Raw genomic sequence first — 17,392 nt, 5'->3', positions numbered from 1 at the left:
AAAGGATGGAAGGATACTGTTGTAAGAAGACCACCCAAATCACGATGGCTGATATCGATGAAGAGACAGGAGAACCTTCGACCCATCCGGCTCTGAGTCCAGGACGCGACGAGCGGTCACGGCGACAGACGTGTTCACTCCGACCTTACGGATCATCGCCAGTTTGTTCTTACTTACGGTTGAGATCTGCGGTCGGCAATTTCACAGAGCAGCCAAAGACGATCCTATGCACCTCTTGCTGTAAATGGCCGGCTGCAGGACTGCGAATTGGTATCTTGGGCATTGTTCAAGCCAGAAAGCGCCTTCTTGTTAGGGCAAACCGATGCTCCGTAATTGGATCTGTCGCGCCGGTTAACGACCTCTTCGTGATCTTTGTGTTTTGTCGGCGAGAAACTTCCGTCTGCAACGTGGCATTACAGTGCATACCCCACCTCTTGCCGGCTGTGGGCACGTCCCTCCCCAGGCCGTGGTCTTGAGGCCAGATCCGGCATACTTGATTGTCACAAGGAGAGACGACTTGGCGAGACATAACGACGCATTGGTACTGTACCTGGAGTCGTCGCATAAAATGAAGATGTTTTCTCATTTCAGAGCGAAAAAGGCAGCTTGTAGGATTTTGGCCAGCATTATTGCGCCATTGACCGGCCTCAAAGGCTCAGAACCTCAACACAACCGACGGTCAGCTTGTGCTTTGGGCAAATGCTGAAATTGATAATCCACATAACCCGACATGTCACAGGCCTGGGGCTGCGTAGTAGCCTGAAAGTCGTCTTTATGTCTATGATTTCGGCTTCACATTCGGTTGGCTCCTAGAACGCGGGCGATGAACGCGTCGAATGATCTGATAAAATCAGTGATGGGATGCAAATCACAAGGCTATCTGCTCCTGACAGGTTCTTATGTCTGTTCGGTTTGTCATGCATTTCCAAATTGTTGAGATGCATGTCTTTGGAGTGAGAGGCATTTGAAATGTGTTCGTTACTCTCATCAAACCTGCGTAATGCTGTAGGCTGAGGTCTCCCTCTGAGAATTGTCTCTTTAACCTCACCACAGTGTCAACGTATAGCACGAGATACGCTCATAATTTGCAATAAACCATATCAGGAGAAGGTAGCCGGTCGAAAAGAAAGGCTGGGACTTGAAGTGGCTAGCTGGACGCTAAACCCAAGGGTCAAAGTCGTTCACGAGCAGATTGAACAAGGGTGGATATGGAGGTTCAAACACCAGCGTATCATACTCTTTCCAGAATTGAATGCTGGCACTGACTAGGTGACAAGGGGTAAGGCAAGCCAGACATAAAGCCCTCGAACCGCTCAGCGAAGACCTCAGCGATATATTGTCGACATCTACAACAAAGTGGGGCAGCACTTCCACGCCAAAATCTGTGTCCACGACAGCTCCTTGCAGCTGACATCGAGCAGTAGAATAGCGGTTGATATTTGAAGCACTAAGATCCATGCAGAATCGCCGACGATGGCCTTGGACTATCCGAGAGTCGACTGAGCCACAAGGAGGATGCTATTCTGAGGGTTGTTCATACTTGTTGTTGGGCCTATAGTATCGTCATTTATTTACCTCGTTGATCCACTTGCGTAAGTTGCGGGGAAATATTTAAATGCTGTTCGGTATCCCGCTTTTGACACTTTTCATTCGCATGGGGTTGTGGGAGGTATTGCTATCCTATCCTTCTTGCTATTAAGCTCTTTTCCTCCCAGTCTCAGCAGAGTAAGAGGCGATGAAACGAAGAACTCTGAGTTCAACGGTTGAGAAACAACAACTCCATCACAAATATCTGTGGCTGTGTTTGCAGCGAATTTGAAATTCAAAGGCTCTAATCTGAAAATTCCTCTAATTGTGTCGAAAAGAGCTCGACCTTTGACTTGTCTGACAGTACACCATGTATGCAATTTCAAATCTTGAAAAATCTTACTGAACACGGAAGCATGGTGCCAACATACTCGACCCAGACAGACTGTAAACACGCATCCGCCTATGACGGTACTGGCTGCTTCTCCCTTTGTTATGAATTATTTGCGAATCAGCATCGTTAGACGGCCCATAGTCCTTCTAACCAGGATACCCCCAGAGAGACACGACGACCAGGGAAATGAACAAGGCTGCGACGCAGTTACAGCGGGCGCGGCGAGAGACAGTAGCGCTGACGGGTACCGCTGTAGATATGTGCATTGTCGGTTTTTGATACGTCCAAGACGACTCAAGATTGCTGCTACTGGATGTCGTCGTCGTCACGCCGATCACAGTGCTTATGTTTGGTGTGTTTTGGGCGAAAGTAGCGTTCCAGAATCGATGAGTGGAAGTCAGCGTGTCCGGTAGTGAGGTAGTATGAGCTGCCGTTGTGGTCGGCGGATTCTCTCTCGGAGGCCAGGTGCACGCTTGAGGTAGCGTTGTCAATGTGCTTGAAGATGACTGGACTGGGCTAGGTGTACGAGCAGCTGTGTATATATTGGCAAACGCCCATATCTCCATGGTGGTTTCTGCGGTTTGATTCAGCATGTAGTAAAAGGAGTTATAAAGCCATCCGCACATCGTCTCGCCTTTTAAAGCATTCTTGAATTGGGGTCAAAACTGGCTGTAGACGTAACGATAGTACGGTGTATGTGTTGACATGTCTGGGCAGCTGAAGCTGATAAGGTTGGTGTCAAATATGGCTCATGCTGAAGGCTCTCATAAGTAGCCCTGTTGCGGTGAGAGCTAAAACTTTATCACTTTGAACTTGCAACGTCTGAAGATACTGTAACATCATAATGTCCGGTGATCTCTTTTCTCAAATGTTCAGTCGAACAGTATCCGATGCTTATCAAGATCTTTTACTCTTTCCTGATCCTGCAACACCCTATTTCGCATCACAAGCGTGCCCGCAAACCACACTCAACAGACCTCCATCTCAGCTACAGCCAGAGGAGGAAAAGGAAATTCAAACAAAAATGCTGCTGACGAGTCGCCGTTGCCGTTTTGACCGGACAGTGAATTTTATCTATCAAAAAAGCCATCGTCATCGGACCGGACGGTATGTCTCAGGGACTTGGAGTCGACTGAAAGATCTGGCCTTCTCTTCGGACTCGCAATGCACGGAAACGGAAAGAAGCCGATAAAGCACATCGCAAGCTCGTGACCAATATGGTAAACAAAAGCACTTCCAACACGCTGCGCCATCCCAAAGGGAAAGGGGCGACTACCGGGCCTGTCCAGTCAAAGCCAGGATGTGTTTAAAGCCAAGAAGTCTTGTATGTACCGTAGCAGGTCTATGCTTAGCAGAATATGCGAATTTTGGAAGCTTTTGAATACATATACACCTTTAGACAGCGTCGCTCAACGGGAACATAACGATGATCTACATCAAATCTTGCATTTTCCATAGCTATGCTCACCCCTAAAAATACTACGCTGTATCATCAATCAGGAGCAACGAAACTGAATACACGGGTTACAGCGTGGCATCTATCTTTGGAAATATGGCTAAAATCAACAGCTTGCCACCTTTTAATTTGACGACCACTGGAACATTGGTGGAAAACTCCAAACACCAGGGTAGATACCTATCACACGACCATCGTCGGCCACAAAATAATACGCCATCCTGCCATTGACGAGCTCCATGACAAGTCTGCCATTCGCCACCCAGCTGGACGTGGCCCAAGGCGTGATCGGCACAGTCTGAATGGCGTTGCCCGCCTGATGCTTTTTTGCGTTCTTGACCTTGTGGCTAACCAACTATCAGCTTTCCGGCATGCGTCAAGCTCCGAGGTATGGGGCGTACCGTGAATCACGAGTAATGGAAGGCTTCACTTTTTCGCTTTGGACAGAAGCAGGCGGCTTCTGATTTGGCGACTTACCGCTTGCTCCCGTCATGGCTTGGCGAGGCACTGTCAGTGAATAATCTATGGGAGTCGAGCTGCACCCAAACTTACCCTTTGGCAAAGAGCCCTTCATCTCTATGCAACTTGCTTTTCGTGAAGTAAGTTCAAAAGCCTGCGAATCGATTGCGCAAGAATGCTGAATCTCCACCAGTGGTCTCCTGCCTTAGGACGCGTGAAATGTTGTCATGTATGGTTGGCTAAGGCCGGCTTTTTCCGCAGAATCAGCGCACTAATTTTCCCTCCAGGAATGACAATTTCGATCGTTCTTGCTGCATGAATGCACAGATATTTGACTGATTCGATGCAACAGACATGGCAAAAAAAGGCTTCCGAGCGTGTGGCCGATTCTGCAGCTGTTCCGCGAAGGTAGCTGCGTCTTCTTTTGGACACCGAAAGCGCCGCACAACTTGCGTTATAGGGGCAGTTGATAGATCGAGAAGACGCTTACGAACGACGGTTCATGCTTTTCTAACGAAAATTCTGACCGCTGGTAAGCTGATAAGTATAAATATTTTGACCTTGATCAAGTGGCCTCCGATACCACGATATGTGTCGCAGAGGTATTTTCTTGTCTCAGCACTTACTGACGTAAGCTTTAACCAATACGATGGAGCAACCGGCCCGAGACTCGTCAGAACTTTTCTTCGGCGCCGATCCGTATTCAGTAGACGGTGAAGAAACCCCTGCTTCTTCTGATTCATGGTCTTCCGGCGTACATACGCCAACTTCTAGCGATGACGATCCCGCGCAGCCAGGTGGCGCACCAGTACAGCAGCATATGCCGGCGGACGAGTCCCCTTACCTCGAGTACGAGTATCCGGATCCATTTGAGACCACTTCAGCTTGGAGAACTGCCGATAGCAACAGTGAGGCTGCTAGCTCAACACTGGCATCATCGAGGGATTGGGTCGGGGATCAAGAACACCGAGAAGCTCAGGGCGCCGATGTGGTACCGCTGACACTAGACTATGGCTGGACGCGCTCTGACATACTCAACAGCATGACATTATTTTCCATGTTCTCGTGCGCACGCCAGAACGCCTGTTCAGCCGAGAGGTATCGACAAATGCCTGGCATCAACATCAGCTCGATTGTGGGTGGAAAACTCGAGCATTGCACTGTGTGCTCACGCCTTCCACGAACCTCTTCTTACGTGACTCGATCGGAGATACGATCCTGCATACCCTGGCGGGCGATTTTGGACTGCCAGATTTGTCGGCGGAAACCGAGGGTTATGATATTTTACGGCGGCTCTTCAATATTGGGACAGACGGTTTCGGCCCGTCAGTAAGGGACTGCTGTCTATTCATGATCGACTGGCAAAACGAAGGGTATTCCGTGCCTGACGGAGTCTATACTGAACCATTCATGCATACACCTCTTGGTGTCGCAATATTGTACAATAACCTAGCCTGCGCAGAGCTCCTACTTCAACAAGGGGCCGATCCAAACATTCCCGGAGAGTGGGGACAAAGTCCACTGTTCTTTGCCAATCGGAACAAGAGCGAGGAAGCAGTCCAGCTGCTGATGGCCTACGGCGCCCGCCTTTGATGGCGGCCGAGCTCTCTACCAGATGCTGAGCCGGCCACGAGAACATGCTGCTTTACGCAGTAGACTAATAAAATTTTACGAAACCCTGTGTGGACATTTATTGTGATATATCGTGGCGAGCCACGCGGACCAATCGCGATCGTTGGTGGCTAACAGTAATTAGTGCGCATTGCGCCGACATTGTCTTCGTACGACAGAGAATCACAGAAACTGCTGTCAGAGTTCTACGTCGATGGAGGGTTCCAGAACGTCACGGACTCGTTACTGCTGATTCAGCCGGTCGGCCTGTGCAGTGTGGTAAGGTAGTGAGTTTCTGCCTTTCGGCAGTTTTCAGCCGGATCTGTCGTCCTCTTGCGCTGAGATTGGTGCTGTCATTGCTCGTTGAGGGGCGGCGGGGCAGTCCACCCAGGCCCTTTTTTGAGCGCCAGTTTCGCCTGTTGCCGCGGGTTCGTTGTGTTCTGGTAGCTAATTGACCTTGAAATGGTCTGCTCGGGGCCCTCCATGTCTGGTCTGGTGGAGGCTTTTCCTAGCGGCAGATGCAGCCCTGCGATGATCCCAAATGGCATCTATCCACTGCCTGTGAGATCTACCCCCACGCCCTTCTCACACGCCCCGAAGACAATACTCCTGAGAACGCACCACACGACAGAGCCAGAAACAGCTCTGGATCATATCACACAGCATGGCTTCTGTTCCCATGACAGGGACTACACCAAGCCGACAGACAAATGAAGTTAGTTATATACCAAAGTCGATGGCGTGATCCCGGTATTGTCCCGAACCACTGGCTCACGTCTGTACAAATTCACTCCCACTTCAGAAATCTGCGATTACGTCCACATCACATATCTTCCTCCCTCATCACAATGATCGGAACTGCGGCAAACATGCTCGAGACAGACGTCATCATCGTCGGGCAGGGTTCAGCGGTTGCTATTCCTTGCACAAGATTCGAGAAGCAGGATTCTCTGCCAAGATCCTCGAGCGCGGAGACGACTTCGGCGGTGTTTGGCATTTCAACCGATACCCCGGAGCCAGGGTCGATTCTGACACGCCTGCCTATCAGTTCAGCCTATCCAAAGTCTGGGCCGACTTCCATTTCACCGAGCGGTTTCCTGGTCATGAGGAAATTCGCAAATACTTCCACCACGTCGATGCGACACTGGATCTCCGAAAAGACACGATCTTCGACGCCCGAGTGGACGAGGTGAAGTATGATCCCGAAAGCAGACGTTGGCGCTTTCGCACGTCAAAGGGGCTGTCTGCTGCCTCCAAGTACGCCGTATTCGCATGCGGCTCGATGAACAAGCCGTACATACCCCCCTTTCCAAACCAGAGTGCGTTCGGTGGGCAAATCATACATCCGTCCGAGTGGCCCAGCGGCCTCGAGCTGGCGGGCAAGAGGATTGGCATCGTCGGGCAAGGGGCCTCCGGTCTGCAGATTGTCCAGGAGCTTGCTCAGTTAGAATGCAAGTTGACAGTTTTCGTCCGGAACCCTTGCATCGCAGTCCCGATGCACCAGAGACAGCTGTCGCACAGAGAGTCCGAGGAAATGAAACATTACTACGACGCCATATTTGCACAGGCCAAGTTCAAATCATCCTCAGCTCTCCCATACAATCAGAACCCTGAGCATTTGAGCCGCAAACCCGAGGCAGAACGGGACCGCCTGTTCGAGCAGTTGTGGAACAGGGGCGGCCTCGGTCTCACGCAATCGAACTATCGCGACATCGCATTGGACAAGACGGCCAACGCATGCTTGTACGACTTTTGGGTCCGCAAAACACGAAGCCGCATGACGGATCCCAAGAAGATGGACATCGTCGCGCCTATGGAACAGTTCGAATGGTTTGGATCGACACGTGTCAACCTTGAGATGAACTACTACGAGGCGCTAGACCAACCGAATGTCCAAATAGTAGATCTCAAGAAGACACCGATCAAAGCCTTTGATGGACAAGGAGTTCTCACCGGCCGAGCAAATGCCGCCACGCACCACGAATTAGATGTCGTCATCATGGCCACCGGGTACGATTGCGTCACGGGGAGCCTGCTCGACATGAACATTCATGACAAGAACGGCGTTCGATTGAGTGAGGCTTGGAAGAATGGTATCAGCACCTACCTTGGAATGATGATACCGAATATGCCCAATGCGTTTATGTTATACGGGCCGCAAGGGCCGACGACGCAAACGAATGCACCGCCCTTCATCGAGCTTCAGGTCGACTGGGTGGTGAGCCTCCTAGAGCGTATGCACGAAGAAAATCTGTATTCGGTTGAACCGGCGAACGAGTCTTGTCGGTCGTGGAAAGATCTCGTAATGGACGCCTTCAAGTCGACTATTTTCTGTGAAAGCACCGCGTGGTGGACTGGCGCGAACATCCCGCATAAGAAAATTGAGCCGCTCGTCTTTCTGGGCGGGGTGCAGCAATGGAGAGAGTTGTGCAGCCGGTCCCTCGATGACTGGGCCAACTTTGTCGTATCCAAGACGGAGGAATAGGTTTCAATCGCGTTGCCTTGCTGGCTGGAGCTACTGGATTTCGTGTTCTGGATAGCCACAGTTGGTTCTGAAAACGAAGTGAACTGGACGCGGGCTGTGGCCAATGAGGCTCTATTCTTCCATGTTCGCTTTAATTCGAGGATCTCGCACACTCGTCTAGACTGACTGGTCAATCCCCTTTTGGGTTTACCTCTCTTGGATTCCAAAGCAAGGTCGGGTGGCAACATTCTTCAACGGGGTCAAGGCCGGTTCTCACGCCCATGAGTCGGAAATCACAGCGCATATGGTCATTGAGCAGTAGCGTCTGTTATTGAGTGTAAAGAAAAGTCTTAATTGAACATTACGTAAATCTACGCACTATCTTCCAAGCAATCGCAGTCGCGTCATAGACTGAATAGCTGATACACTATGTATGCATGCGACATGAACGTGCTGACTAGTAAGGGAGGCTGTAGAAATCGCTCTTGTTCAGGGCGAGCTGCGGTTGATTACCTCTAGGGGTTAGCCCAGGAGGCGCCGGCTCTTTCAGTTCCCACCAGGGATCCTAATCTCGAGGGCTTTGATTTCCGTCATGTTTGTTTGTGAACCGGGTAACTGTGCTAAATATTAGATATCCCCTAATGAAACGGGGTTGTGGCGTTGACGTGCATAAAGTCTTTAACCGTAAAGCGTTCGCCTCAATCGTGATTTTGACGTTGTCAAACGAAACAGCAACCCAGGCAGCAGCTTTTGAGCTATGATACCAGAGATCTGCCATTGAATGCACAACTTTGGTAAGCATGGTGCGCCACGAATAGAGCGAAAGAGATGCGTTGATAAATGAACAGTGAACAGCATGGTTGTCTGACAGCATTAAGAGGTGGTTGGACGAAGATGCAATGGTCTTTAAGCAGAGAGAGCCTGTGGTTTTATACCACGCAGACCCAGACAGACTTTTATGACAGCCATGCAGGCTGGCCTGGGTTGGTAATAACCGAACTGCTATGGGGGTCAAAGAAGCCAACAAATGTTCATATCACATCGTGATTCAAAGTACCTCCTCAGAAATCCATTGGTTTTCATGTCATACTTTAGTTGTGGTAAGTCGGTGGGCTGTGCATTAGCTGCCGCAGGACCCCTAAGAATGTCTGGTCTTTGGCCATGAACCCTTACGAAAGCAGGACGAATAAATGGCCAGGAGCTGGTGGTATCCCATCAGAAAGATTGAGTGGCCGCGAAGTAGTCACAATACTCATGGAAAAGGCATCTCTGAGGCAAAGGCCAGCCCAGCGATATTATCAAAACACTTGGAAGACAAATCCTATCTAGTTGACGATGGCTACGCTGAGATGCGGCGGAATAAGACTCGGCTGTGAGGTTAAAACGCAGATATGCGTGCGTGCTTGCTTGTTCGCGCCCTAATGGGGATCAACTCTCGGCAATTCGGAATTGGCTCCTGACGTCACAAGCTTCCGATCAAAGTTACTCACCAGACAGCTGAACTACATAGCAATGTAAAATACGAGACAGACTCCACACGCCAGGGGCTAATTCTGGCTGTCCAATGCCAGAAACATCTCAAGATCCGCTTTACGCTGGCTTATTCAATAGGCAGTTCGTCTGCTTTTTGCTGTTTGCGGGCACCACTATATGTGTTTGCTCCAGTAGCATTACTTTCTTTCAAAAGAACGCCGTCGGCACCGAAATCAAATGTTTGATCGGCGCGACAGTTTCCACAACAACTTGAAGCAAGATGGAAGTACCTCATCTTGCTACAACCAGTAGTCCCGATAACCTCACCCCAAGCCTTTTTGCCATCATAGATCAGATGACGAAATGCATGTTATGCTGCCACGAGCATGCTACCTCCAAAGACGCGGAGCTCCAGCAACTTCACAAAGATATCCAACAACACAAGGCACAGATCAAAGCCCGGGATCAAACCATTCACGCACAAGCCGAGTATATCTGCCGTTTAGAGTTAGAGATGTCTCCTATGGAGCTGTCGTGCAGTGCTTTGTCGCCAGCAGCGTTTTCCATGTCGCTCCAGGCTTCAAAAATGTCAGATTCCATCACAGACCCACAATCACCAAGCGTTGCAGGCGAGAGACTGGAGCACTCGTTACAGAAGACGTGCGGCCAATTGTCCGATGACGATGATGCGGGCATACCGGATGACGCTTTTGCTCCGTTGATGGCACTGGCGATGACGGCAGTAGAGGACATCACTGGAAAGACTCCAGGCACAGGGGACATGACGCAGGCCGAGATCCAAAGCCCAGGGAAGAGAGGCACAGAGGAGGGAGACATTCAGTCGAAACGAAGACGTTGTATGTAAATATAGAATTACGAGGTGTCCATGGTTCATTTTCAACACCTCGTCCCTTTCAGTGATGAGACATAGTAGCTAATTAATCACTTTATAACGATAACATATCGCCGCTCATCCTAAGTCCCCCGCTTCTCATGTAAGCCCTGGCAAAATTTATCTTTCCTGGAAACCAATGATACAACGTTAACTACCGGTAGCATTCCCCCGTCCCCGGTGGAGGGGTTATATTCTTAGCTCCTGGATAACGGTCCCGGGTCGTAGGGAAACAGCCAAGCGAGAAACGAGACTCTCATCTTGACTTCCGGTGGCGAGCTCGGGTTGGTACTACGGACACTCTTCATTCCCCAAGAGTCGGGGCAGTGGAGCAGACTAAACGAGGACCTTCCCACTCTTCTTCTCGTCTCTGTCATCATGCCGAGATGGGAACGAACCTCTGGCTTTGTGTCTCCCGAGTAAGACAGAAAGACAGTGATTGAGTGTGCTGTCAGTGGTTCGGCGAGCCGAAATACACATTATCAGGTTGGAAGCCTGAATCCTAAGTCATAGTACAACCCAACCCCGCCCCCCCATGACAGCGTCCGGAGAACACGTATTCGCGCGACAAGATGCGCGTTTGATGATACGAAGAGTAATACGTACATCGAGAAAAGGCTCAAACCGAGCTTACGTCAAGACCTTCGGAGGCTCATATTCACTGGTCGACTAACCGGACGTAGCTGAGTAAGATGAGCATTAGAATGTAATCAGAACCAACTTGCCTACATTCTATCACGATAGACTAGAATAGAGCACCAGAGAACCATTATATTATAGAGAACTACTCAAATATTGTCTCCTCACATTGTCTCATCTATATATATAGACTTTGGTCTGAAAGTATTGAAACCCTGCCGTCTCATAGGGTTATCATATGCCCACCATTAACACTTGCGCTTAAATCTGTGTTATGGCCTTTATACTCGCTCAAGAGACTGCTGGCATTTTCCAAATTGGCCTCCGGTTCCACAGTGGTCTCCCACTCAATCCTGTAGTATGTCTCGCCGTCCCTCTCATCTCGCCCGATGACCTTGCCCGACCAATGCTTGAGAACAGGGTCTGATCGATAAGATGGCTGTCTTTTATAATCTGAGTAATCGTGCTGTTTGTTCCAAGCGATGATTTCTGTTGCCATGTGCTGAAGTCTGCGGCCGAGTTCCCAGGTCGGTTCCCAGACCACGTCATAGTGAATCACACCATGAATTTCGCGGTGTCCCTGAATTCTTCTCACTTGCCATTCCATCGTCGAGACCTCATGGGCCTCGTCTTTGTTGCTGGTACGGTGAACTGGTTGCGTTTCCATCTGAAGGGTCTTTCCGAGGCCGGAGCCAGTTGGTGGTGTATTGGAAGTAGATGACGTATTCTGGTGCCGGATATGATATGAGAATGGTATGGTGAAGGATGCGTTGTCGATGCGGTCTGAGGGCACTATGGCTGTCTTTATATATTCGCAGCAAGAGGTAGTACTATACGCTTTTGAACAGGGCATTCTAAAATTTCCCTTACTGTGTCGCGTGGTTCCAGATTAGGCGCGGATCATCGCTGGAATTATACGGACAATAGTGTGGCCGACTACCGTTACTTCGCGAATGCCAAGATCACCCGACATCCAAGACAGTCGAGAAGGGCTTGTTGCTTTGGAAGACTTTCTGTGTCTTGTGGAGCAGGTGGCCTCGTGTTCTGTCACAAACCCTGCCAATAACATAATCTCTGTAAACGGTTTGGGGTCGTTCTGATTACTACGTCGATCACACCATAAGCTGATTGTTGCTCTCTGGTGACGTATTCATCTGGCTACGTGGCAAGGGTGGTAGGCTCCTGCTATCTCGCTTATCTAAAGAAACATAAGCGGCTAAGATGTATTCACAACCCCAAAGCATGGGACAGGAAACCAATTTCAGCCGCGACTGTGTCCGTGCAACAGGAGCTTATGTTCATCATGTTTTTGATCCATGACTAAGCGAGTCCAGAAAGTAGCCGCAGTAACTGGCCTTGAACTCGGAGGCAGGAACGGGAGACCGAATTTCGTTACGACAACTGTTGAGACTCGGCGCCACTTTTCTGTCCACATGCGGCGTATATCATCCTATGAGCCTATCGAAGGCGTCCTGCGGCTGTTGCAGAGTTTTCCTGATCTCGCAATGGCGAAGGTACGTCTTTTGAAGCCGTACAAGCTCCGAAGGCGACATCAGTGACAACCGCTGCGCGTCGCTTGGCCGGCACGAGATTGCAACAACGACTTTGCGCTATCAGCTTCGTCACAGTCATTTGCTTCAACAATACATACGAAATTCATCAATTGTGCAATGCATATAGTCGCAAACCCTGAGTAGCTGCAAGGCCTCTTGAAAGAATCCGTTGTTTGGGAAGCGTGTGTAGTGAGTTGAAAGCGTCTCACACCAGCTCACGTTGGGACATTCCATACCTGGCTTAGTGATCTATACTGTACATACTACGATGTGAATTGAAATATCATTGGGCTTAGCCCATTTGCGAGACGACAATCACCTGACAGTGGGCTTCGAGTTCGGCCATCTCGATGGTATACCTTGAATTGCATCCCCTCCCCCTTGGAGTTTGCCCGTTTAACGATGACCTCTCCACCTAAGTATCCTATCCACAGAATGAAAACTTGCGTAAAAATGCCGCATGTACGGACGCGATGTTGGAACATCTGCACTCTGCTGAACCGGATCCAGACACTGCTATCAACTTCTCAAACCCAGAGAGACCGACTTTGTATGGTGGCATGCTCTTTTTGCCTGTCGACGTGCCAGGCATGGGACAAGCATGATTGGGAAACAACCGAGTATGTTCCACAGTCAAGTCCAGTCTAGACCGCAGTCCATGCAGACGACCTAGACCACAGTCGAGGGTCGAGATCGTAGCGGGGTGACCTGTCCCCGAGAGAGGTCACACCCAGGGCGGATCGCATTGTGACGAGCCACTTTCGGCCGGATCTGCACCTCACTAGGAGCCGAATCTGACTCCGGAGCAGGAAGTCAGGCCGTGTGGGCCGGTGCGGAACATGAGATGGTCAAAAATGGACGCTGTGGGACCCCGGGCCGACCTCACTCTGGCTCCAGGCCATATGTGAGAACGTTACCGCGCTGCCGTCCCAGACAGGCCCGGTCAAAGTTGCGGGTCCCTTGGCAGGACACGGTTACCGAGAGGCAGGGCAGCACCGTCGCAACCATGACCAATCCACCAACAAGAGAAAAAGTCAGCGCCGAAGAAAAAAAAGCCAAAGACAAGGTCCGCAAATCCGGCAGGAGCGCCGAGGGGAAAATCATCCAGTTAGGCGAAACATCCCAGGTGTTTTCCACTGTCGTCTACTTCAACCCGACGCATGACCGGCTGGAGGGGGCCGTGTACGTCCCCGGGGGCCAATACATGCCGGACGTGAATGGGTTTGTAAGTCTCAGTGCGGAGCCACCCCGGAAGACAGCTCATGCGAACACAGCCGTGTCCCAGGCCCACGACAACAGCGTCGGCATCAACGGCGCCGGTTGTGCTGGTGAGGGGGCCATCGGCCACATCGGGACACCATATACAGCCAGGCGCGGGGAGAGGAGAACGGAGGACTGGCCCCAAGTTGACTGGCGGATGGCCGACGACTCAGCCCTCCGGAATGCTGAGGAGTGTATCATCAAGCAAGAGATGCCCGATGGTGCTGTCGCTGATGGCATCCATCGGGCGGATACGTTGGTTGGCATGTTTGGTGCGCACGGCGTTTCCGAAGCAGTGGAGTCCGGGCGCAGGGTGGCGAACGGGCGGTCCGGAGACGTCTCCGGATGGGAGACGGTAAATGCGCAAGACACGAGAGCTCCGGCGGCACCGGCGGCGAGAGCGGCGCACGCCGGCCTCTCCAGGACGCAAGCGGCCAGGGTGCAACGCTTTCTGCAGCAGGTGTCTCTGCACATGCGGCTCATGCCCCGCCAGGAACGGCTCCTGCCGTACCAGGCAGCTCATCAAGATAGATGGCGGGGCTCGTCACAGCGGAACCGCAGACGATAAGCGCATGTGATCCGTCTGCCTGGGGCTGGCCACTGTAATATTGTAGGAGTTCATATTGACTATCATCAGGAGCGAGATTTGTACTGGATCCCAGCTTTATAGCTATATTTCCTGGATGCATCCGAACTATGTCTGTGGCTTATCCTTTAGTTCTATTGGACTAGTCTGAGAGCCAGTATGCCTTTCAAAGAGAAGAGGTTCATCTGAGGCGGTATGAACGTGGCCCCGGAAACCGAACTTCATGTCTTCCAGAGTTGCGTCTGCTATTAAGATAGTGTGTCTGTAACGTAGAGAGCATTAGGCACACTGGGCAAATGTTGGGGTTGCCTGCTCACTTGGTCCCCTCTCCCAGAGGTCTTAGACGACGGAAGTGCTGGTTCGGCAGCCCGCTTCTCGGCGCCCGGTTTCATTGGCGCATTGAATGCAATAAAACAGATTGTATCCAATGCTAATCATGCCTGCGTCTTCAGGATCGTCAGTCGGAGTAAGCTCGGCCTCCTTGCGACAGCGCATGCAGCGGATCTTGCTGATCGTCGGCGTATTCATGACGGAAGCTGGTACACGTGGATATTTCGGGTGTGGTGCTGTCTACCGTGCTGGTTGGTGCACGGCGTAGAGAATACGAGCATGTGAGATACTGTAACAAAAACCAAAACAAAAATAAAAAGAGAACATCTACTGCATGTTCGCCGCCTTGCTGGCTAAATAAAGCACAGCTCGCTCCTGAAAACCTCGGGCACGGCTGTAATGGCTCTTACCTTCGAAAGTGGCTGTTCTTCACGGCGAGAACAGCCAGGAAGGGAGAAGGTTGTACTCAGCAATGCCAATGTCCAGCCCTGCCTATTAGCCCGAGCCCGACTGCAGTGGGGGGATATGTGCTGCTGTTTTCTCGAAGCGTACCTAGTCGCAGAGATGGCGTTTATAGCTCCTGGCAACCTGTTAGGATATTTGGGGAAAGGGCCGACCGGCATACAGCACAGCGACTGATAGCATTGTATTGCTTCAACTGTCTCCCCCTCAATGGCGCCGATCCGGCTGTTGCTTGATGCTCGAGAGGTGAAACTTCCAGATCATCGCAGTGCAAGCTCGATATCGCGCTCCCACGTCGCCGCCCAACTAACGTCACGGACCTCGCACCCTATACCGAAAGATTCACCCCAGCTAACAGCTTCAGATATTACATGCCTAAGGAAAGGACATCAAAGAGACATGCCATCAATACTATACGTACGCCCCGGCAACATTTGCAATCACGATGAAAGTGTACGAATGGGGAGTCATGTACGTATTCTAAGCTTGAGAGAGATGATTGCATTAGATATGGCGAGCACCCTGCTGATGACCGTAGGGGTAGTTAAAGGATCGTCGCAGTTGAATGAACTAATCGACTAGCTTCAGCGCGCAGCTATCACCACCGCCTGCACCCACGCTGTCACGTCTCTGCACTGGCTCTATCACGTACGTGATAGGTTCCCAGGCGGCACCACGGGGAGGTTGCAGAGTCCGAATTTCGCCGCCCGCATGACCATGCCTGGCAACGCTGGGAATGTTCATCCAACGGAAGTGCATACCATGCCTGGCATCGCTGGGAATAGTCATCCAACGGAAGCATAACCATGCCTGGCATCGCTGGGAATAGTCATCCAACGGAAGCATAACCATGCCTGGCAACGCTGGGAATACTCATCCAACGGAAAACAAAGGAAAACATACCATGCCTGGCATCGTTGGAAATATCCAACGGCATCGCTATATGGCAACGTCAAGACAAGGTCAACGGCAACTCAGCGATGGGGGCGGGAGGCCCAGCCCACCAAGAGAAGTCCTCATTCCGACTGGGAAAAGAACGCTCTACTTATACTTCTATCTAACTCCTCTTTCTACTCCCCGAAACCTGCAAAATCAAGGAGGCAGGGCCACCCCTTGTGCGATGACGTCACAAACCCGCACTTGGCCGTTGGCAAAATAAACAGTCTCGCATCTGGCTTAATCCTAGAATGGACGCTGGGGTGGGGCAGGAGGAAACCACCAGACTTGCAGGGTCTGCGCGAGTAAACATCTGTAATTTGCTCTCGACGGAGCGGGGTCTAGACTGGGCCTAGAACAGCTGGAACAGGCGAGCGATTCGTGGAATTGCCGACCGGGGTGCTGGCGGACGCGGGAGGCAAAAATGGCTCTGGACCCCACGTGGGTTTTGATCTTGGGCGCGGGCATATCTGGCGGAAGCGGAGCCCTCATAATCGTGGTCGGCAGCTTCCGCACCTGTGACCTGCGGACGTGCCTTTTGCGCGTTCACGGGCGATAGCTGCGGTCACAACTGGCTATTCTTCCACAAGTCATGTTGTACGTAATGCTAAGCCTTCACTTTTTGAGGCGTATTCGTTGAAGAGGAAGTAACGAGTCCACGATTGCTTTGTTGATGGAGTTGCATCACGTGAAGAGCTAACTGTCGCTTTCTCCGGTCTTCATGACTAATCATTGCAGGACTGTGTTCACCATGGATCATTTGCCGGCGGGTGTGATAAGTCGGGACCGAAGAAAAGGAAGTGGAATCGTTAAATCGAATACGACTGGGCTGCGGCTGCTCTAATGCTTCTCCTTACTACTTAAGCCACCTAAAGCAGCTGGTAGTTTTGCTACGCAGATATGCGCCGACGAATGAGCCTTTCGCTTTTTTGTTTGTGGAGGCGTATTCCAACAGTGACGATGAGGTTGTGAACTGCGATTCGTCCCCAACGGAGAAGATATTTGACGGCGTTAGAATTGTATCGTCTTCTATAGTTTCCACTTTACGCAGCCGATAGTTGAGATTTTTGACTAATGATATGGGCTAGTCTGTGCGTATTCTATGCCAGTATGGATATTCACGACAGGCTAAACTTCATGAAGATTGTTGAGGCGTCTGCAAACCGTATCAGCAGTTTATGGAGCCACATGACCGAATCTAACGGTCACGCAAATCACAAGCAGTTTCTTATCAGCAAAACCAGACCGGAGGTTCTCAACACATACAGTAGGTCTCGTGAAGCTGAAGGAGAGATCCCGTTTCTAAATATAAGAACAATAATTGTGCATCCGTGACGAAGTCTCACGTTA

The 17,392-nt window shown here is 50.9% G+C and overlaps 3 protein-coding genes across 3 annotated transcripts; 2 read left to right on the top strand and 1 right to left on the bottom strand.

Moving 5' to 3' along the window:
• Positions 1-3,501: 3,501 nt before the first annotated feature.
• On the bottom strand, positions 3,502-3,951 carry CGGC5_v016936 (uncharacterized protein; the record flags this gene model as incomplete). Its single annotated transcript, XM_066153650.1, has 3 exons — positions 3,502-3,724; positions 3,779-3,872; positions 3,930-3,951. The coding sequence occupies 3 exons, from the start codon at positions 3,949-3,951 to the stop codon at positions 3,502-3,504; spliced, it is 339 nt and encodes a 112-aa protein (XP_066006829.1).
• A 2,160-nt stretch (positions 3,952-6,111) lies between these two features.
• Positions 6,112-7,932, top strand: CGGC5_v016935 (Baeyer-Villiger monooxygenase; the record flags this gene model as incomplete). Its single annotated transcript, XM_066153649.1, has 2 exons — positions 6,112-6,162; positions 6,250-7,932. 2 exons carry the CDS (start codon positions 6,112-6,114, stop codon positions 7,930-7,932), a joined length of 1,734 nt encoding a protein of 577 aa, XP_066006777.1.
• A 5,542-nt stretch (positions 7,933-13,474) lies between these two features.
• On the top strand, positions 13,475-14,296 carry CGGC5_v016934 (uncharacterized protein; the record flags this gene model as incomplete). The annotated part of the gene is made up of 2 exons (XM_032025892.1): positions 13,475-13,693; positions 13,754-14,296. The coding sequence occupies 2 exons, from the start codon at positions 13,475-13,477 to the stop codon at positions 14,294-14,296; spliced, it is 762 nt and encodes a 253-aa protein (XP_031877534.1).
• Between the last annotated feature and the right edge of the window lie 3,096 nt (positions 14,297-17,392).

This window comes from Colletotrichum fructicola (assembly GCF_000319635.2).
Source record: "Colletotrichum fructicola Nara gc5 chromosome Unknown KSG_Nara_v1_contig11, whole genome shotgun sequence".
NCBI lineage: Eukaryota > Fungi > Ascomycota > Sordariomycetes > Glomerellales > Glomerellaceae > Colletotrichum > Colletotrichum fructicola.
The sequence above is the reverse complement of the archived record's forward strand: the minus strand, read 5'-3'. Positions and strand labels throughout refer to the sequence as shown.